The following is a 22,744-nucleotide window of genomic DNA, read 5'->3' as shown; positions in this document are numbered from 1 at the left end:
CCATGCAAATGATAGAAAAAAAACAGACGCGGATGACAATCTTGTGTGCCTCCGCGTTTTTTCACGGTCCCATTGACTTGAATGGGTCCGCGAACCGTTTTCCGTGAAAAAAATAGGACAGGTTATATTTTTTGGACGGACTGGAACCACGGATCACGGATGGCAAACGGTGCATTAGCTGAGTTTTCAACTGACCCATTGAAAGTCAATGGGTCCGCAGAAAATCACGAAAAAAACGGAACAACGGACACGGAATAAAACAACGGTCGTGTGCATGAGGCCTTAGGCTAGGGTTACAGGGCGACTCTGGGCATGACACACCTATGTAGCTTTGCATCCCAAATAACTAAAGGGAGTCACGATGTGACCCGAGAAATCAAGTAGGTTGGACCCTATTCACTTTCATTGGCCGTGCCATATACCTTATGGCCAAAGTCACCATGTAGACCTAGCCTTCAGGATAACTTGCTCAGCTAGGATCCTGTTCACTCCAAGGTTAGTACCCTGGTCTCGGTTGTTTGTGACAATTTGGTGATAATTTGCATATAACGGTTAATGGACTCTAGCTTCAAATCCCCAGAATAAGGCTGGTGCCCCTTAAGCCATGGTGGAACTTCATAGACATGTTATACGGCATAATGGATTCTCATTAAACCTGCTGATCAGGTGACGACTTGGTAAGGGTAAGCTTCTTGTACATTCATTGTATTCCAGGTGACGATTCTTTCATGGTTTACTGATTATGTGATATGCTCTTGTTTCTTTGAGTCCTCCCAGTGGAGTGTTTAACAGTGCACCATTGCAATGACCATCAGAGGGTGCAGGCTAGACGTCTTGTATCTGCATGGCGTTCTCCGGCCATTGGTAGTTTTCTATGGTGAAGGAGTCATATTCTGGGCTGTAGACCAAGGATCTCACAAATGCATCCTTGTCCTGGGGTTCTGGATACCAGGAAGCCAAGTTATTCTTGTAGGCATAGTCGACAATCTAAGAACATGGTGAGAAGAATCGGTTATGGAAGACAGGTTTATTATAGACTGAGGAGCACAATTATAGGATGAACATATTATGTAAGGAGCCAGGGATAAAAACTCTCGCCTAACGTGTGCTCCAGCCTTCACTTTACAGGAACATTGCACAGTTCATGTTCTATTGTGGTCATCGATCAATGTCTGAGCCCTTGCATTCTACAATATTATATAATAGGGTGCCGGTTCAACAAGTACGGGATACCACGCACAAGGGTGTTTTATATATTGAGTCTATTAAGTTGGTTCAGACATTTTTATACTTTTAAAGATCTGTTGTCAACATAACTAACATTGCATTAGACTGAAGTGCGACTTTCCTAGGGAATGTATAATCAGAAAATAACATTAAACTCAGGTGTAACGTAGAAAACATTTTTTTAATTTTTGTAATTTTTTTTTATTTCTTTATTTCTATTCCCTACATAAATAACATCCTGCCCGTTCGCACATTTGTCAGCCCTGTATTTTACGTGTTTTCCGCACCAAAAAAAAACACCTCTAAAAAGCCTCCTACTCATTTCAATGGGAGGCAGAACTTCTCTTTTTTTTTTTTCCACGCTGAAAAAAACATTGTGGAAAAAAAAGCAACATGCTCTATCTTGCAGCGGAATCCACTTTGATTCTCCCATTAAAATGAATGAGAAGCTGAAAAAAACAGCGGCAAAAACCGCGTAAAAAATCAGCGCAGGTTCCGTGTTGATTTTTTTCAGCGTGTTTTCAAATTCCGTTCTCACGCTGGTTACTAGAGCAGACAAAATAAGCTAACAATCCCTGGTTTCTGCAGATCAATTGCTAGCTTTGTTGTAAGGACTGGGACAGAATCAGCAGTCATCTCATTATTATTAGGCTAAGTTCACATGGCAAAATCAGTGGTAAATATATCAGTAGGAGATTACTAGCTAAAAATAGGTTGTTTCTGGTGGAGGTTTTAGAGGAGTTTTCACAAGAGTATTTGGTTGAGGTATCCCTGTTTCCCCACTGACTTCTATGAAATCATCAATTAAATCTGCTTCCAAGTGACATGCACTTTTTTTTTTAAATCAGCTACTGAAAAAAAAATAATCTATACTATTTTACATTGTGCGCATAAGGTGGAGTTTGCAACATTAAATGCAATGGGAAAACTATTGGCGAGTTTTGGTTGTGGATTTAGCAGCTAAAAATGTTCAGCTGTTTCTTTGCTACAAGGGTCAAAAAATCAGTCTGCAAACTGCCACAGTCTGTTTTCTTTGAAGCCTGTGATTTGATGGCTCATGTGTAGCTCTTATCTCTGATCTCCTGACCTCATAAACATTCATTATAGCTCAATTGTTATCAAACTGATAAGGGTATGGCTTAAATGGGTGCTTACGAGGTCAGGCGATCACAAATAAGTGCTGCACATGAGCTGTCAGATGACGGGATTAAGAAAAAACAGACTGTGACTGCTTGCAGACTGATTTTTCACTCTTGTATCTCAGCACTTTTAATAAAGACCAATTAAAAATTATTTTTAGATCAAAAAGGGTTAAAATGCAATTATAAAACAAACATGCTCCCGAAGGTGTACAATGCCTTTAATATATTATACTGTACTGCCGGAGGACGATATGATGGCAGGATAGTAACACTATACAGTGCACACAGGCTGCACGCTGTAATAATCTATGACATTTCTCTGTCCATCATCTCCAAAGCAGATACAACCTACCTTGTCCATAAAGACAATACAGTAATGGAGAGTGTGTCTTCAATATGGTCACCTTCAGAAAAGTTAGACCATACATAGCTATGACATGGGGTTTACTCTGCTTCATACACCTGAAGGTAATCCTCTAATGGTTAAAATAGGAAAGTCGCACTACAAAATAACTCTTTGGAGCCCCAGCCTTAAAAGGCATTTGTCCTTAAATGGGTTAGCTCATTTCAGAAAATGTCATTTATCATGTAGAGAAAGTTAACGCAAGGCACTTACTAATGTATTGCGACTATCCATATTGCCTCCTTTACTGGCTGGATTCATTTTTCCATCACATTATACACTGCTCATATCCAGAGGTTACAACCACCCTGCAATGCAACAGCGGTGGCTGTGCTTGCACACTATAGGAAAAAGCGCCGGCATCTGCGCACTCCCACAGTTCCGGGCACCAAAGAGATGTGAGAGCACGACCACCGCTGCCGGACTGCAGGGTGGTCGTAACCCCTGGATACGAGCAGTGTATACTGCGAGCACGACCACCGCTGCTGGACTGCAGGGTGGTCGTAACCCCTGGATACAAGCAGTGAAAAATGCTGAAGTGAGACGGACCCTTTAATATAAAATGAATTTCATCACGCTGATGAAAATGTTCTGCTCTGTTGGTTTTTATTTATATCCATTTCTAGGAAAGCAGGGTGATGATCAATACAGCTGCTGCACAAGTTATAATGGGGGCTTTCTTTTCGGTGAATGTGCCAATTTTCATGCCTAACATTCTGTGCTGGACATTTCTTATTTCTTCTTGAGTTCTGCTTTTCTGATACTGAATGTGAAATCTCCTGCACAGATTGAGGCCAATCATACAATTCTATTAGAAACCACCACCAGGGAGCTAAGACACTTATTGCATACCGTTATTATTATTATGAGTTAATTGTGTATGCAGTAAGCTCCCTCTAGTGGTGACCAAGGGAAACCAGAATTTGATACTATAACCCTTAGTCTATGTACAGGATTTATTGAAGGCAGATTTGTTGATCAGGATCCTAGCCCTGTGGGAGTTGCATTGGAAGCTGTATAATTTATCATCACTTGAAATAAGATGACTCAAGGACTTTAGACAAAATTATCTGACTGATGAACCCTGACAGGACTGGAGACACTTACCTTGACAGCAATTTTGAAGGACACTTCCCTTATAGAACTCAGTGGAGGATACAATCTGCCCTCGGCTAGATTTTCTACAGTCACATCTTCAGCAATAGCCTACAAGGACATAAAGTTAGTGGTGGATTCAGATAAATATTAGATAAAAGAGAAGTAGGTTGGACGATCAGATTCTTTGTTCATGCCCCGATAACCTGAGCTAGTTGCAAAATCCATAATAAGACCTGTCAATAGCAGCTTGTTGACAGCTTCCTTCCAGGTAGCTAGACCATAAAAGCTAGATTGTCAACTGCCAACCATATAGACAATATTATTGAAAGGTAGGGATTCCATTCAAGGTTAGCAATACGTACCTCTGCTGTGGCCAGGAAGATGTCTTCAGAGATATGTCGGACGCCACATGCGATGATCCCCAGAGCCACGCCAGGAAAGACATACGCGTTATTTCCTTGACCAGGGTAGAAGGTCTGACCATTTGGAAGAGTCACCTTAGAGAACGGACTTCCACTGGCAAAAATACCACGACCCTGGTGCATGGAAGATGACATTTGTGAGTATCCAGACTTTACCTTTTGTGGTAACAGGTTTGGACAACCTAAAAACCTTATTGGCTACCATAAGGCCCCTTGGAGAGTGGATGCCCTTCCCATGGTGGTCTTAGATCCATTTTAATTAGTGGTGAGAACTTGTAGAGAGATGTGATCTCTAGAGGTGATGCAAGATTAGCAAACAAAATTGAAAACCATAAGAAAGGACGGGAGTACCAGGACTTCCTATGGCTGGTATTTCTGAGTTTGCAAGTGTCAATCAGCTGCTGAAAGGGGCCTCATTTTTTATTATTGCTAATTTTTCCTCGATATACACCATTTCCAAAATGATACCTGTTACATATGTGTACTGTTCAGTGTGACATTATGTTCACCGGTCACCTGACTGCATCTACCAGACCTAGAGCCAATGAATGTGGTCACCTAGTCACATGATCAGTGGCCAAATCAGTGAAATGGTCCATACCTCTGTCAGCTGATAGCACTGCTCTGCCGTACACTCTGCTTTGCTGGTCGGATTACTTAGTGCAAATATAATTGGTCGTTCATTGAAAGCAGCCATGTTTTTCAGTATCTTTTCTGTAAATGCCCCTCCGATAGCAGCAACACCTATAGAAAAAAGCAACCAGAGATTGCACCATCATTTCTCATGACATTTGGCTTCCCACAAAGTTGTATTTCTTATGGGATGATTCAGTAATAACCTATTAGATCTTATCGATGATATGTCCTGCATGCACAATAGTAACGAAGACTACGACTTCTTTAAAAGTGGACAGTACATCTTCTGTGTAGGTGAAGGGTCGTCAGAATCATCTCCTCAGGTGGTCCCAAGGGACCTCAGTCCAACCATGTACACTCAAGAACTGTCATTTGATGGTCCATATAGTAAGGATGAACCAATAAAACATGGACAGGAGATGTCGTCATGTAGACATGAGAGGACAGGAGCTGCAACCATCAGGTCGATAACTTTAAGCATTCACAACAAAACAATGGAAAAGCGGATAAGGGCAATACATCTCATACAGCGCGTGTGGTGGTATAAACCGGCTCTAAGGTGGGGCCCCACTGAGATGTTGTGGCCCTCTCTATTCTACCTAAGCTTCTGTTTTCAGTAAAGCATACCGTTTCTGACTTAGGGACCATCAAATGACAGCTCCTTGTGTTTGTTGTCACACTGGTGTTACTTGGACTAACCTCAAGACAGGATTCTGAGGACCCTCCATCTATACAAAACATGTGATGTCCACAATTTATTGAATCATAATAAGTGCCACCACTGTGCATACAGGGCATGGAGATTTTCTACCAACCTATAATTGATGTAGGTTTTAATATCTCCACAGCATCTTCTAAAGTCTTCACTGGAGGGTGATCTTGAGCAAACATCTCTTTTTCATGATTCAGGTTTCCTCGTCCCTTTAACAGAACAGAAAAATGAACATTAACAACAGAGGTTAAGATGACCAGGAAGACGTCAACCATGGCTTTGAAGGAGAGGAAATAGAAGTAGTATTAAGCTATTATCTACAATAATAAATTATCAAACAAAATGAATAGTTATGATGGGAAACTCCAAATGGCCTTCACTTTAGACTGGCACTTAGCATAGTGAAAATAAAGAGCTGAAAAAATGGAATGAGCATCAAGAAGATGGATGGAGCCAATCTTGAGAAATAATGAGAACTCTGAAGTCAGAAGACAGCACACCTAAGAGATGAAGTCCACGTAAAAGAATAATCCAGTCTGAAGCATTTTTCACCTGTCCATAGGATGTGATAAATGTTGGATGGGTGGAGGTTCAACCACCGGGCCATAACAGGGTGCATGTTCAAACACCACTTCATTCAAACTCCTCCTAATGTGGTCTTGCAGCTGGGAGCAGGGGGGGGGGGGGGGGGGGGGGGGGGGGGGGTCCACCTTCTGGCAATCAGTAAGGTTTAAAACACTTGATTCCAGGAGATAAGTGGAGGAACAAGGTCTCCTGTGGAGTGGGACAAGAATTCCCTTCATAAAGGAAAGACGTGTGGGTATAGCTGATGGTATCGGAAGGGTTGTCTGTAAAAGGTCCATTTGGGGAATATAGATGCTATAGAGGGGTGTCCCTCACTAAGGACCATTCTATGAGCAAGGCCAGGGAGCCACTAAATAAGTACTGTAGACCCAGGCAGTCAAAGTATTACATGGTGGTCCACTCCTCTGAATGGCTGGTGCTACATTTACCACTACAGTCAGCTGAAGCTTTCCTGACCTGAATTGCCACAAATTCCCTGAGGACACTACTGACGGTGGCGTGTCTGTTTAATTTAATAAATGATTAGTACTGGCCAGTGACAACCAGATTTTGATCTTAATCCAGTCATATCTAATAGGAAGCAAAAATAAGTCACTGTTATTATTAAATATAGAATTACTAATCGAGAAAGAAGGATAAGCAAGTATTAGTTGAGTACTGTGCTTACGTGCTGCAAGCATTACTAGAGTAGTGTGCTTACGTGATACGAGCATTACTGGAGTACTGTGCTGCAGGTTACATGATACAAGCATTAGTTGAGTACTGTGGTTATGTGATGCAAACATTATTAGAGTACTAAGCACATAGCCTTTGTGCTGCCTGCGGCAAAAATTGAAACAGCAACGCCCCCCCCCCCCATGCTAAATTCTTGACCTAACCCCTTCTCTCCAGCCAGAGGTGTAACATGACCAGCATGCACTTTCGATAATACCGGTGTCTTCTTATGTGGCACAAGGGTCTTTGGGCCCCCCTCAGGCTCCTAGGCCCGGTAGCGGCTGGTACCTCTGCACCCCCTATAGCGGCTGCTACCTCTGCACCCCCTATAGCGGCTGCTACCTCTGCACCCCCTATAGCTACGCCCCTGATTGGAACCACAATGATCAGAAGAATATGAATTGTGCGGCAGTCACATTTGAGCGCTGCAGCTCCATTCATCTCTACGGGACTGCCAAAGACTGACTGGAGTGGTGGGGTGCATGTGTGCTCAGGGACATACCCCCACCTATCACATACTGCGGACAGGTGGCAAGTTATAACTTGGAGCTTTTTATGAGAAGAATGGGCGATTATAGAAATGTATCTGTAAGCTCCAAGATGGCTGACAAGGGCTTCAACTTCTATCCTGAATAATTGTGTAAATTGCAGCTCTGGAGCACAAACTGCTGCACTAACAAGTGAAAGTGAATGTAGAGAAGAGGAACAATCATGAGCACAAAGAGGTTTTATTATTTGGAAGGAGAAGAGGCTACATACAAACTCTGTAGGGTCAGATCCTGCACTCACATAGCTGTCAACAGTCCCAAATTTACTAAGATTATTCCAAATTTTCACGGACAATCCTGGCTAATATAGCCTGTCTCTGCTCAAAAATGGGCATGGTTTGTCTAAGCCATACCCAGAAGTGGGCATTCCCAGGCAGACTAGGCCAGGTGTTTTAAACGCTCCAAATTTCCCGACTAGGGAAAGATGGAAGGGAGCGTGACTGAAGGATCTGACTGCGCAGGCAAGGAGACTGTGGCATGCCTCTGCCTGAGAGCTGTACACATAAAACGGTAGGGTGATTTAAATCAAGACTATTGGCAGAATTTCATAATTTTTCATTTCAGATGTATCGGAGCAATAAAAAATTTAAAAAAAGTTACATTTTTAAGGGAATGTTAGAAATTCTTTCTTAAAAAGAGGTATTCCCGGGATAAAGGTCTGATAGATGCGGGTCCCACCTATGTGGAGAATGGGGGTCCCTGATCCCATGGTGAAGCTGGTCATAGAAGTGAATAGAGAGAGACATGCACATGCGCAGCTACTCCCCAACGGGACCTCTGCTCTCCAACCACTCCCCAACGGGACCTCAGCTCTCCAGCCACTCCCCAACGGGACCTCTGCCCACTCCCCAATGGGACCTCTGCTCTCCAGCCACTCCCCCACGGGACCTCAGCTCTCCAACCACTCCCCAACGGGACCTCAGCTCACCAACCACTCCCCAACGGGACCTCAGCTCTCCAACCACTCCCCAACGGGACCTCAGCTCTCCAACCACTCCCCAACAGGACCTCTGCTCTTCAACCACTCCCCAACGGGACCTATGCTCTCCGGCCACTCGCAAATGGGACCTCTGCTCTCCACATTTATCGGACATTTCGGACATGCCATAAGCTTGAAATACCCCTTTAACTTGATGTAGTAGCAATAGGAACTAGTGAACCGTGAACACGGCCACAGATGTTGCAGATTATTCTTGCGGTCTCAAAATTTTTGTGCAGTAAAATTTTTATTGACCTTGTGTCCATCTGTGTACAGTCAATGGCACTGAAGCTTTTACAGCCCAGCGCAGCACCCGACGCTAATGTTTTGATTTTATTCGAATTATTTACTACCCACAGCATGATAAAACCGAACGGCCCCAGACATTATCCAGGACCAGGAATGGAAATATGGTTTTCTTTATTTCCTGGCAGAAAAGCCACTTATCTGCGAGAGCCAGCACACAGCAAATATGAGCAATTATCCTCGGATTCCACCCAGTCCATGCCAGCCTGCGCAGTAAAATCTAACAGGGCTTTTCTATAACCCTATAAGGACTAAGCAGTTTTTAGCCTTTATGACCCGACCAACTTTGTGTTTTTTCATCCAAGCATTCCGCTGCTGCTTTTTTTATTTTTAGGTTGAGCTTTGTCTGATGCATGACATTACTTCAGGATGCACTACAAGTGTTAAGACCTGGCCTCCACAGTCACCGGACCTGAACCCAATCGAGATGGTTTGGGGTGAGCTGGACCGCAGAGTGAAGGCAAAAGGGCCAACAAGTGCTAAGCATCTCTGGGAACTCCTTCAAGACTGTTGGAAGACCATTTCAGGGGACTACCTCTTGAAGCTCATCAAGAGAATGCCAAGAGTGTGCAAAGCAGTAATCAAAGCAAAAGGTGGCTACTTTGAAGAACCTAGAATATGACATATTTTCAGTTGTTTCACACTTGTTTGTTATGTATATAATTCCACATGTGTTAATTCATAGTTTTGATGCCTTCATAGTCATGAGAATAAAGAAAACTTTTTGAATGAGAAGGTGTACTGTATATATATATATATATATATATATATATATATATATATATATATACACACATATACATATACACACATATACATATACACACACACAGGCAATTCAGGCCACAGAAGAGACCTATGAGAATTTGGGTTTGTCATAACTACTGGAGGCACTCTAAGGGGGCATTATATCTACTGGGGGCACTACAGTGGGGCATTATAAATACTGCGAGCACTATAGAGTGGCATTATAACTGCTGAGCACACTAGATGGCAGCATTATAATTACTTGGGCTTTATAGGGGTGCCTTATAGAGAGGTTACTTATTACTGTTTGGTACTATAGGGGTGCCTTATTATTTCTGAGGCATAATGGGGTTTCATTTCTACTGGGGTTGCCTTGGGGGCATTACTACTACTGGGGTACTATGGGGTGGCATTATAATTATTGGGCACAATAAAGAGCACTACTAATGGGGCACTCTAAGGGAGCATTATCACTATTGGGGAACATTATGGGGTTGCTTTTACCAAAGAGAGAACTCTGGGAGAGAATTATTACTTTTGGGAGCACTATTGCGAGGGGGGGGGGGGCTTTGTATGGCATCTCTGCAGTATAGTATTTGGAGGCATTGGATAGCCCAGCGTGTACAGTATTGGGGGTAGCGACAGGATCACAATGTTGGGGCACCAGGAGAGGAAGCATGATGGAAAAGTGAGGAACCTAAGATGCCTTTGTGTCAAACTCTGCAGTCACGATCTGGCCCTTTGTCAAACTCAATCAGACCTTACGCTTTCCAATTTTCCTGCCTCTAACACATCAACTTCAAGAACTGACTGTTTGCTGCCTGATATATCCCCCGCCCCCCCCTCCTCGACAGGCACTATTGTCACTTGGATGGACTTTAATGCTGCCACCTGTGCTGAAATTTTGCCAGCGGCCACGTGGTTTTCTTGGTGGTTTCTGGCTCCCATTCATTTCAATGGGAGGCAAAACTAAGAATCACGGAATAGCAGATTAAGGGTCCATTCACATGACGTATGAATGGGTCCGCATCCGTTCCGCAATTTTGCAGAACGGGTGCGGACCCATTCATTTCAAGGGGGCCACAAAAGATGCGGACAGCACACTGTGTGCTGTCTGCATCCGTAGTTCCATTCCGCGGCCCCGCTAAAAAGATAGAGCGTGTCTTATTCTTGTCCGCAGCCACAGACAAGAATAGGCATTTCTATCACAGGACCGGCCATGTGCGGTCCGCAAAATGCGAAATGCACATGGCCGGTGTCCGTGTTTTGCGGATCCGCAATTTCAGGACTGAAAAAACACTTGTGGATATGTGAATGGACCCTAAGGGCTCATGCACACGACCGTATTTTGCGGTCCGCAAAAACGGATCTAAAATTTTTTTTATATCCTTGTCCATAATGCGGACAATAATAGGACACGTTCTATTTTTTTGCGGAACAGACATACGGAAACAGACTGCACACAGAGTAACTTCAGTTTTTTTTGCGGACCCATTAAAATGAATGGCATAATGTCCGGAAAAACCCCCGGAATGGACACGGAAAGAAAATACGTTCGTGTCCATGAGTCCTAAAGCCGTGGTAGAAGGGACATGCCCATCTTGGCAGGGCCATAACTTTAAACTGCCACTCTGCGATCTCCAGCGCTGCCTCCCACTGAAATAAATGGGAGGCAGAAATGACGAGGCTGCCGGTGGGATTTCAGTGAAATTCTGACACAGTGGTCTGCGATGGAATTCTGCAGAAAATAACGCCAAGTGAATGGCCCTTTAGAGAGCTCCGATGTACTTGTATTAGTGCCAGATTTCTTGTGATGAAGGTTAGGTCTACGCTAGATCGCTAGATTACAATTTACCTTACGTCACACAACAGGCTGCGCGCCTCAACAAGCAACGCCCTTGAGAAAGAGACAAAAGCTATTAAAACCCTTCTAGATTCTCTCTTTGAATCAAACTACAAAATTCTGGGTGCAAAAAGCAGTAACATATCACAGCTCAGTTCTGATGGTTTCATTCATGGCTGAGCCGCGGGAGCATTTGAGCCTTTACCAACAGTGTGTCATGTCTTCTTGTTTTATCTTCCAACTATAGCGCTAGAACTATAAATACTTTCTCATCAGATAATGTCAATGTCATATCACCACAGTGTGCCATCAGTGAAGGTCCAACTGCTGGGACTTAAGACCACACTGATCCGGAGAATGAAGGGGTTGCATCTCCTTTACAGCTCTTGTGCACTTGAAACTTTTAAAGGGATGCAGCACTGTGACCCCTTCATTCTCAAGATCAGTGGGGGTCTGACTGCTGATATGACATCACTTTATGTAATGGAACCCTAAAATTTCTAGCACCGTAGGAGCAGTATTATAGTAGTTATAGATTTATACATAGAGGGCAGTATTATAGCAGTTACAGTATATTCTTGTACATAGGAGGCAGTATTATAGTAGTTATATTCTTGTACATAGGAGCAGTATTATAGTAGTTATATTCTTGTACATAGGAGCAGTATTAAAGTAGTTATATTCTTGGACATAGGAGCAGAATTATAGTAGTTATATTCTTGTACATAGGAGCAGTATTATAGTAGTTATATTCTTGTACATAGGAGCAGTATTATAGTAGTTATATTCTTGTACATAGGAGGCAGTATTATAGTAGTTATATTCTTGTACATAGGAGCAGTATTATAGTAGTTATATTCTTGTACATAGGAGGCAGTAAAATAGTAGTTATATTCTTGTACATAGGAGCAGTATTATAGTAGTTATATTCTTGTACATAGGAGGCAGTATTATAGTAGTTATATTCTTGTACATAGGAGGCAGTATTATAGTAGTTATATTCTTGGACATAGGAGCAGTATTATAGTAGTTATAGTCTTGTACATAGGAGCAGTATTATAGTAGTTATATTCTTGTACACAAGAGCAGTATTATAGTAGTTATATTCTTGTACACAGGAGCAGTATTATAGTAGTTATATTCTTGTACATAGGAGCAGTATTATAGCAGTTATATTCTTGTATATAGGAGCAGTATTATAGTGGTTATATTCTTGTACATAGGAGCAGTATTATAGTAGTTTTATTATTGTACATAGGAGGCAGTATTATAGTAGTTATATTCTTGTACATAGGAGCAGTATTATAGTAGTTATATTCTTGTACATAGGAGGCAGTATTATAGTAGTTATATTCTTGTACATAGGATCAGTATTATAGTAGTTATATTCTTGTACATAGGAGGCAGTATTATAGTAGTTATATTCTTGTACATAGGATCAGTATTATAGTAGTTATATTCTTGTACATAGGATCAGTATTATAGTAGTTATATTCTTGTACATAGGAGCAGTATTATAGTAGTTATATTCTTGTACATAGGAGGCAGTATTATAGTAGTTATATTCTTGTACATAGGAGCAGTATTATAGTAGTTATATTCTTGTACATAGGAGCAGTATTATAGTAGTTATATTCTTGTACATAGGAGGCAGTATTATAGTAGTTATATTCTTGTACATAGGAGCAGTATTATAGTAGTTATATTATTGTACATAGGAGCAGTATTATAGTAGTTATATTCTTGTACATAGGAGCAGTATTATAGAAGTTATATTCTTGTACATAGGAGCAGTATTATAGTAGTTATATTCTTGTACATAGGAGCAGTATTATAGTAGTTATATTCTTGTACATAGGAGCAGTATTATAGTAGTTATATTCTTGTACATAGGAGTAGTATTATAGTAGTTATATTCTTGCACATAGGAGGCAGTATTATAGTAGTTATATTCTTGTACATAGGAGGCAGTATTATAGTAGTTATATTCTTGTACACAGGGGCAGTATTATAGTAGTTCTTCTCCATAGAGGGCTTTGGCTGTTTTCTTCATGGTGCCAGTAGATCATTATTTGATAAACTTGGTCAGATCATGTACAGTTATGTAAGAATAATATATCCATTCACCTTCACTATAAGTCCCTTTGAATCAACCATCCAGATTTTCTTGATCGCCTCTTCTCTAGGAATCCCTTCTTTCTCCATAGCCATGGTGATGAGATGTGCTATTCCCATGGCAGCCTGAGGGATACAGACAATATTATGCACATACACAATGTAGGAGACCACTTATCTATTAATTTGACTCTTCATTTAAGTAGACTCCATGGGTTTCATTGATGTATTGCTCACATTATCCTTATGAACTTCGTGTCTGAACTATTAGGGGTGGTCTCACTTCAGCGAGTGGCATTTATCACGTAGAGAAAGTGAATACAAGTCACTTACTAATGTATTGTGATTCTCCATATTGCCTCCTTTGCTGGTTTAAAGGGGTTATCCGACACTAACAAATGCTTCCCCATATGCTGGGCCGCAGTAGCGGCGCGGGGAGCCAGGTAAGTAGAATCAGTGTGAGGGGCCTGGCATATAAGGGTTTAGGATGGGCACTGCTGCTCATGCGTACCTATGCGCGCTCCCATGGTCCAGCCACCAGAGAGGCCGGTGCTTTTTCATATAGCGTGCAAGCACGACCACTGCTGATGGATAACAGGGTGGTCGTGACCCTTGGAAATGCGCAGTGTATAATGTCAGCAAAGGAGGCAATATGGATTTTGTCTACATGATAAATGCTGTTTGCTGAAGTGAGACAACCATTTTAAAGTACTGTTGTGTCACGGTGCAGGAAAGGGTTAAGGAGCACCTCAGAAGTGGATTGGATCACGCAGCGTAATTCAAGACGAAAACCGAAATCACAGGCGGTTTTGAATGTCAAAGTGAGATGTGGTGTACAGATTGACTGTGAGAATCAATGTTCTGGCAGTAAGTGATGTGATTACAGGGCGGCATTACATAACTGGTGTGTCAGCCTGACATGAGACGCTTTCTTATCTGGGCTCCATGCCTGAATAACTGGATTTATATTACACCCGGGTGACAAGACTCAAATCTTCAAAAAAAATAAAACTGAATACAATTTAAGGGCTCATGCACACAAACGTATTTTCTTTCCGTGTCTGCTCCGTTTTTTTGCAGACCGTATGCGTAACCATTCACTTCAATGGGTCAGCAAAAAAAGACGGAAGTTACTCCATGTGCATTCTGTTTCTGTATGTCCGCATTTCCTTTACGCAAAAAAATAGAACATGTCCTATTACTGTCCGCATTACGGACAAGGCAAGTACTGTTCTATGAAGGGCCAGCTGTTCCGTAAAAAATACGGAATGCACACAGATGTCATCCGTATTTTTTGCAGATCCGTTTTTTGGCGGATTGCAAAATACATACGGTTGTGTGCATGAGCCCTAATACATCTTTTGAAATGAGATGTAAATGAGAGAATTCTGCCTGCAGCCACCACTAGGGGGCGATTAAAGGGGTTTTCCACGACCTACAAACCCACCTTAATTACACATAACACCCCTGTGGGCAGGGGCGGATTGGCCATAGACCCTACAGGGAAATTTCCTGATGGGCCAATGCCCAGGGGGCCGCCCAAGCCCTCCTCATGGCCGCCAGCCAGGTACATAATGATTTGATGCTCTAAGCATTAATGCTGGGAGTAGAGATGAGCGAATTTCATATTTAGAAATTTGTTCACGCTTCGTTTACCGGTAAAAGGTGAATTGCGTTATGGATTCCGTTACCATTCCTGCATAACAGAAACGGGACGGATCCGTTATGCAGCCCATAGGCTTCTATTATTACGCAATGAATTATGGAATGCCTCTAAAGGCATTCCGTTATGCATCCAGTTATAGAATTGCGTTATGGTCCGTGGAAACAGAATCCATAACGCAGTTCACCTTTTACCAGTAAACGAATCGCAAACGAATTTAATAACCAGAAATTCGCTCATCTCTTGCAGGGAGCATCAGGTACTTACAGTCATGTGAAAAAATTAGGACACCCTTTGAAAGCATGTGGTTTTTTGTAACATTTTTAAAAAATGGTTATTTCATCTCCGTTTCAACAATACAGAGAGATTAAAGTAATCCGACTAAACAAAGAAAACTGAAGAAAAGTCTTTTCAAGATCTTCTGTAAATGTCATTCTACAAAAATGCCTATTCTAACTGAGGAAAAAGATAGGACACCCTTGCCCCTAATAGCGAGTGTTACCTCCTTTGGCTGAAATAACTGCAGTGAGACGGTTCTTGTAGCCATCTACCAGTCTTCGACATCGGTCTGAGGAAATTTTACCCCACTCCTCAATGCAGAACTTTTTCAGCTGTGAGATGTTTGAGGGGTTTCTTGCACGTACAGCCCTTTTCAAGTGACCCCACAGCATCTCAATGGGATTCAAATCTGGACTTTGACTTGGCCATTCCAGGACTCTCCATTTCTTCTTTTTCAGCCAATCTTTGGTTGATTTACTAGTATGTTTTGGGTCATTGTCATGTTGCATGGTCCAGTTCATCTTCAGCTTTAATTTTCTAACTGATGGTCTCACATGTTCTTCAAGCACCTTCTGATACACAGTAGAATTCATCGTGGATTCTATGATGGTGAGCTGACCAGGTCCTGCTGCAGCAAAGCAGCCCCAAACCATGACACTTCCACCTCCATGCTTCACAGTTGGTATGAGGTTCTTTTCTTGGAATGCTGTGTTTGGTTTACGCCAAACATGTCCTCTGCTGTTGTGTCCAAATAATTCAATTTTGGACTCATCTGTCCAAAGAACATTATTCCAGAAGTCCTGGTCTTTGTCAACTTTATCTCTGGCAAATGTCAGTCTGGCCTCGATGTTTCTCTTGGAAAGCAAAGGTTTCCTCCTTGCACACCTCCCATGCAAGTTAAACTTGTACAGTCTCTTTCTGATTGTAGAGGCATGTACTTCTACATCAACAGTAGCCAGAGCCTGCTGTAGTTCTCGAGATGACACTTTAGGGTTTTTGGAGACCTCTTTTAGCATCTTGCGGTCTGCTCTTGGGGTGAACTTGCTGGGGCGACCAGTCCTGGGCATGTTGGCAGTTGTTTTGAAAGCCCTCCACTTGTAGACTATCTTCCGGACAGTGGAATGGCTGATTTCAAAATCTTTTGAGATCTTTTTAAATCCCTTCCCAGACTCATAGGCTGCTACAATCTTTTTTCTGAAGTCCTCTGACAGCTCTTTTGCTCTCACCATGGTGCTCACTCTCACTTCAACAGTCAGGAGCACACCAAACTAAATGTCTGAGGTTTAAATAGGGCAAGCCTCATTCAACATGCAGAGTAACGATCTACTAATTATGTGCACCTGGTGTGATATACCTGTGTGAGATCTGAGCCAATTTAAGAGGGAATACATGTGAGGGTGTCCTATCTTTTTCCTCAGTTAGAATAGGCATTTTTGTAGAATGACATTTACAGAAGATCTTGAAAAGACTTTTCTTCAGTTTTCTTTGTTTAGTTGGATTACTTTAATCTCTCTGTATTGTTGAAACGGAGATGAAATAACCATTTATTAAAAATGTTACAAAAAACCACATGCTTTCAAAGGGTGTCCTAATTTTTTCACATGACTGTATGCACCTGGTCAATGGCCGCAGGTGCCCTCCTGAACTCAACTGTATGGCTGTCGCCAGGACGGTGATACAGTTGAGGGCGGCAGTATTTTGTGCTGCACCATGCTATTTGGTTCTGCTGGGGCGGTATTTGGTCCTGCACTACAGTAGTACTTGTGTTGACCTGCCTTCTGTCAATTTGGGCAACATGAGACCACTTTTAGTTTTTTCTTTCCACGGCTACTTTAGGTTCCCAGTCCACCCATGCCTGTAGTAGAAAATTAGTAATATGCTTACCTCTCTGAAGTCACGTGGATCGGCATCACAGGAACTCTATTATATGAGGCGCCTGCTACCGCTAAAGTCACGTCCTTTACCAGGTTTCCGGCCTGAGCTATTCCTCCCTTGCTCCTGGCACATGCACAGCTGAAGTGGTCTCAGAGGTTTGCGCATGCGCCAGGGAAAAAATAGTTCTGGCCTCCTCCATAGCAGATGTGACGTCCTAGCGACCGCCCAGGAAGGAAACCGGGTAAAGGATGTCAAGCGGGATTTCCAGAGGAGGGTCACGTGACCGGGTATGCAAGTGGGGAGGCGGGGGGCGATCCAAACTACATCTGAACCATAAGTATATAGGGAATTAGAGTGGGTGTGAGGGATCCAGTGGGTCCTAGAAAACCCCCTTAAAAGCTCACAATATACTATTTTATTGTTGAGCTCAATGTATTAAAGGGGTTCTGTCACAAAACATATTCTACATTGCTACCAGCACCTGGATCTGAAAACTTTTCTAATTGCATGTAATTAAAAATGTAGTATAGGCACCGAGTTATTCAATAAAATGCATCTGTATACAGCGCCACCTGCTGTTTGTTCTTTTTCGTATTTTAAGTCCGTCTCACTGAGCCGGTCGAACGTGCTCAGTTTTAAATCTGCCACCAGCCATCTGTTCTGCTAGAAGCTGTGAAAGTTACAAGGGTAGAGCTTCAGCAGAAAGGACACGCTCCCTGAGCTGCCAGGCTGAAGATAATCTAGCAGAGCAACTGGAGCAGTGAATGAGGAGATCTCTGGATCCATGTGAGGTACGGGGCTGGTTCTAGCTTTGCTAGGAAGAGATTGTCATGTACTATATGATGTCCGATTTTCATTTTTTACATTAATCATGGGACAACCCCTTTAATCCTGCAGTAATCTTCCCTAACAGTGGCTTCTGTGAACAGGAGTGATGGGTGAGCGGTAATTCGGCAGCAAGTATTTCAGTCATGTCTGCATTTTTTGTGGCCCATAAAAAATGTATGGGTCCGCCTATGCAAAAAATGCAGATCAGACATGGATCAAGATACGGTCGTGTGCATGAGGCCTCACAATTATTTTAATCTTTCACAATTTTCCAAGTTTTTAAAGCTCATTGTCACCTTTTTCTATTACATCATGGCACCTGGTATTTTTGACGGCAAGTATAGTATAGTTTTTTTCTCTCTCTCCTTCTGATGGATCAGAAGAACGGAATTCTAAACAGTGATGTGAATGCACCCTTACTGAGTCGTTTCCATATGAGCTCCTGCAATTCACTGCCCTCTGGTCGTCAGTAAGGATATGTTCACATGTCGCGGACCTTGTTACGGTTTTGGAGTGGATTCTGCCTTCTGCCATTATTACATGTGAGTAGAGTATTTTCTTATTAGTATGATCATCACTGACGCAGAATGGAGCTAATCCGCGTGATTGTCCACGTCATCTGCGGCAGTTTCATCTAGTGCGAATCCAAAACATGTGAACACACCCTACAAAAGCAAAAATGCAGAACAAAACACGACTGAATGCGACTAAAAATCATTACAATGGAAAAAAGGAAATCTGTTTCTATAACCCTGAAGGATCAGCACTAGAATTACCTTACATAGAAATATTAAGAAAATCAGATGTGACCTAGAAATCTCCCGATAAGAGCCGAAATCCTCGGCCTGACTCACTGACGAGGGAAGATATTTTTAAATTCAAACCATTTTGGGCTCATTGAAAACAGTGACAGAATTTTGGAAACTGACTGATCGATGTTTACGAGGCGAGATCCTGAACCTGGCGTAATAAAGAACGGATTACGTGTTAAGGTGGATTCCTGGGTGGAGCTTCAAGCAGAAAGTCTACCAGAAATGTCCCAATCCTTGGAGATTGTCAAGGGCCCCTTTCCTGGTATCATTGGTTCTCGCCATTACTGTCGTGCTGCTCTTACCTCCCCAGCTCCTTGGAAGACGAACTTATGGTCGGACAGCTTGTTCTTTGTAATCCCGAGAGCAGCCAGAAGACCGGCCACAGCCACCGATGCCGTTCCTGAAAGACAAGGCATCAATGCATGTTATACCCTCAAGACGAGAAATTATACAACACCAATCATACCGATAATGGCCTGTCTACAGTAACACCATGCTCCATACATCAGACCTTCAGAGTTTTGCGGGTTTAGCTCACAGGGTGCACGACCTCACCCCCTGCTGGGTCAGTGTCTTTACAGCAAATGCTCTGCCCAGGCAAGGAGGCCATGGCAACGTAAAATGGTCTTGGGAAAAAATAAAATAAAAGTGGTCCCATGTTGGAGGCTGGTCCAAATTGACAGAAGGTCTGGCAACACAAGTAGATAGGGCCCGCAGCAGTAAGCTGGGCCAGCAATACCATAGTGCAGCACAAAAGTTCGCCCCAGCGGAACCAAACACCACAGTGCAGCAGAAGATACTTCACCCTTGCCACAGTATTCAACTGTATCTCCATCCTGAGGATGACAATACAGTTGAATTCAGGGCGTTGGTTAGGTGCATACCGTAAGTACCTGATCCTAGATAGAGATGAGGAAAGCACGGCCCCGGGTGCCATGATTGGTGCAGAATGACATGGTGTCTATGGGACTCTAAGCATGAGAACGAAGGGGCACAGGGATATTGCTTTTATCCTGCGGGGCAGAGTAAATGAATTTAAGAAGAAAACCTGCTGCAGTCTGCAAGAGAACTACACTTGAAAAAATGTTTTCTAGTAATACTGATAGGGGGAGCAAACTGGGGAACTGGCCAAGGCCCTGTTTCCTAAACTAGAGGGGGGAAAAAACAACAACACAGGGGCCAAGAAAAAACATTCCATACAGAGATTGAGACATAGCAACTTCTCATAGATGGTAAGACTGAAGAGGTTGCATGCATGTCTGAAGGAGAAAGAGACCTAGTGCTAAAGGGGTCCTCAATCTGAGCAGTTTCCCTTGCTTACCGGAAGCTGCCACTAGGGGGAGCTCTCTGCATACAGACGTTTTATAAATACATCCACATGCAGTGAGCTCCCCCTAGGGATAGTGGCAAGCAGAGCTCTCTGAGTCTGGGGGCAGTCTGAGTTTTGCTATGGTGCTCTATCATCTCTATACTTTCTCTGCATGGGTGACACACCTCAGAACTAGGTGTTACACTAGGATTGAAGTTCTGGATCTGGAGGGACATTGGAAATGGCATTATAGCAAGAGAAATGGGCCAAGAAGCCGCGCCGGATGAGGTTATGATTCAGCAACACAAGCTGGGTGGAGATCGGAGGTCCAGAGGCCTCAGCGAGGATTATCACCATATTATATGTACATTATGCAGTCGAGAGAGACGTCTGAGGAATTTACACCTCGGGTTTAAAGCCACTTTGGATTAAGAAGGGTTAGAATTTCAGTAGGATTATGAGATTTAGATTTACTTCTTCCGTTATAGGCCGGATTCCCATGGTGCAGTATGGGTGACATCAGCCAGTTACATCATCGAAAACAGCACCATCATATGCGACACAGAGGGTGGTAGAGTAATGCCTCAGTCACGCGTCAGTGTTCGGTCAGTGATTTCCATCAGTGATTTTGACCCAAAACCAGGTGCGGCTCTAAACACAGAACAGGTGCAGATCTTTCCTTATACCTTATGTCTGTGGAGGCTCCGATCCTGGTTTTGGCTCACAGTCACGGACCAAAACACTGACGTGTAAATGAGACTTAGGCCTCATGCACACGACCGTTCTTCTGGTCCACTTCCGAGCCTTATTCACTTCAATGGGGCCGCAAAAGATGCGGACAGCACTCCGTGGGCTGTCCGCATCCATTGCTCCGTTCCGTGGCCCAGCAAAAAAAAAATATAACATGTCCTATTCTTGTCCGTTTTGCGGACAAGAATAGGCATTTCTACAATGGGCCGCCTGTTCTGTTCCACAAATTGCGGAAGCCACACGGGCGGCTTCCGTGATTTGCGGATCGCAAAAAACGGAACGGTCGTGTGCATGAGGCGTTAAGGCCACGTTCACACAGTCAGTGTTTGATCAGTGATTGTGAGCCAAAAACCAGGTGAGGGTTCAAAACACAGACCAGGTGCAGATCTTCCCCTTATACCTTATGTCTGTGAAGGTTCCGCTCCTGGTTTTGGCTCACAGTCCCTGATGCCCTTTTGTCTGCTTCCACTCTGCTTTTTTTCCAGATAGGATGCGCACCCATTCATCTCATATGGGCTGCAAAAGATATGCACACCCGTGTGCTGTCCGCAACCGTAAGTTCGTTCTGTGGCCCCGCAAAAAAAAAATTAAATAGAACATGTCCTATTCTTCGCCACATTGCGGACAAGGATAGGACATTTCTGAAGGAGTAAAAAAAAAAAAAAATGGTGGCAAAAATGGCCACCGTCGTGTGCATGAGCCCTAAATCAGAAAATCAGGAGGAGAACTAACGGGAAATGTGATGTTTAGGAGTTTGCTGTATACTGAAAGTATAGCAACCTTCCAGTATATACTTTGTGTTTAAAGATCTCTGTTTGCTGTCAGTGAATTAGAACCTCTCACACCTGACGATCTTTGCAATCTAAATTCAGGAGGCTGTCTCCTGTCAGATTCCTTAAATAGATTTAATTATTTTTTTTTTTTTTTAAACAGGGTTGGGCGGGCATTGCAAAAAAAACAAAAACAAACAAAAAAAAAAACTGGTACTTATCGTAGCAGGAAATTCACTGAAAACCATGCACAATGGGGGTCATTTATCAAGGTACTTGCGACTATTTTAATTGTAAAAATAGTCATAAGTCCTCTTTTTGACCAGCTGTGCGGTGGGGCATGTCGGGGGCCGCGGAAATTTTACTATAATGTACACCAGGCGTACATGTCGGTGAAAAACTACGCCAGCCTAGGGCAACCTAGTTTTAACGCTAGGCACTAAGCTGCCTTAGATGCACCTAATTTATGACAAAACGAACACCTCGTCATAAAATTTGTGTAACCCTCTAGCTGCGCAAGGGGAAGCAAAGATCGGCGTGAACTCTCCAATCTTTGCAAATGTCTTGTAGGGCGGCCAGCTCAGCTGAATGTAATGAGGTCTTTCACTTAGCCATCTGTTGCTGCATTCTGGAGCAAGAGCACTTACTTCATATGCAAATGAGGAGTTAAGTGCACCAAAGGCAGGGCCAAGCCATTCTGTGCACCCTTGTTCCTCCTGCTTCCTCTGCCAGCCCCTCCCTCTCCTTGATTGACAGGGTCAGGACCCTGCATAGCCATCTTGCCTTGGCCTGTCAATCCAGAAGGAGAGGGAGAAAGCAGGAGGATCAAGAATGCACAGGGTTGCTTTGTCCTGCCCTCGTTGCACTGAACTGTTCATTTGCATATGCATTAAAAGTACTTCTGAATGACGCAGCGGATCGCTAAGGGAAAGGCGCCATTACATTCAGCTGAGCTATCCCTCCAAGGCATTGTTCCAGGTT

General features: G+C 43.0%; 1 protein-coding gene across 3 annotated transcripts in view; it reads right to left on the bottom strand.

Annotated features, from left to right (window-relative positions):
* Positions 1-288: 288 nt before the first annotated feature.
* Positions 289-22,744, bottom strand: part of ME3 (malic enzyme 3) — a 163,139-nt gene continuing 140,683 nt past the window's right edge. For 2 of the 3 annotated variants that reach the window (XM_040426369.1, XM_040426370.1), the window contains exons 9-15: positions 19,237-19,334; positions 13,490-13,603; positions 5,744-5,849; positions 4,894-5,036; positions 4,233-4,406; positions 3,880-3,978; positions 826-987 (exon numbers count right to left, since the gene is read on the bottom strand). In XM_040426369.1, coding sequence (XP_040282303.1) covers positions 826-987; positions 3,880-3,978; positions 4,233-4,406; positions 4,894-5,036; positions 5,744-5,849; positions 13,490-13,603; positions 19,237-19,334 — 896 coding nt within the window. Of the gene's footprint in view, positions 988-3,879; positions 3,979-4,232; positions 4,407-4,893; positions 5,037-5,743; positions 5,850-13,489; positions 13,604-19,236; positions 19,335-22,744 lie in introns of all 3 variants that reach the window. The other variant, XM_040426371.1, reaches the window with a different exon arrangement.

Source organism: Bufo bufo, chromosome 3, assembly GCF_905171765.1.
Source record: "Bufo bufo chromosome 3, aBufBuf1.1, whole genome shotgun sequence".
Classification (NCBI taxonomy): Eukaryota; Metazoa; Chordata; class Amphibia; order Anura; family Bufonidae; genus Bufo; species Bufo bufo.
This window is presented reverse-complemented; position numbering and strand designations above follow the sequence as displayed.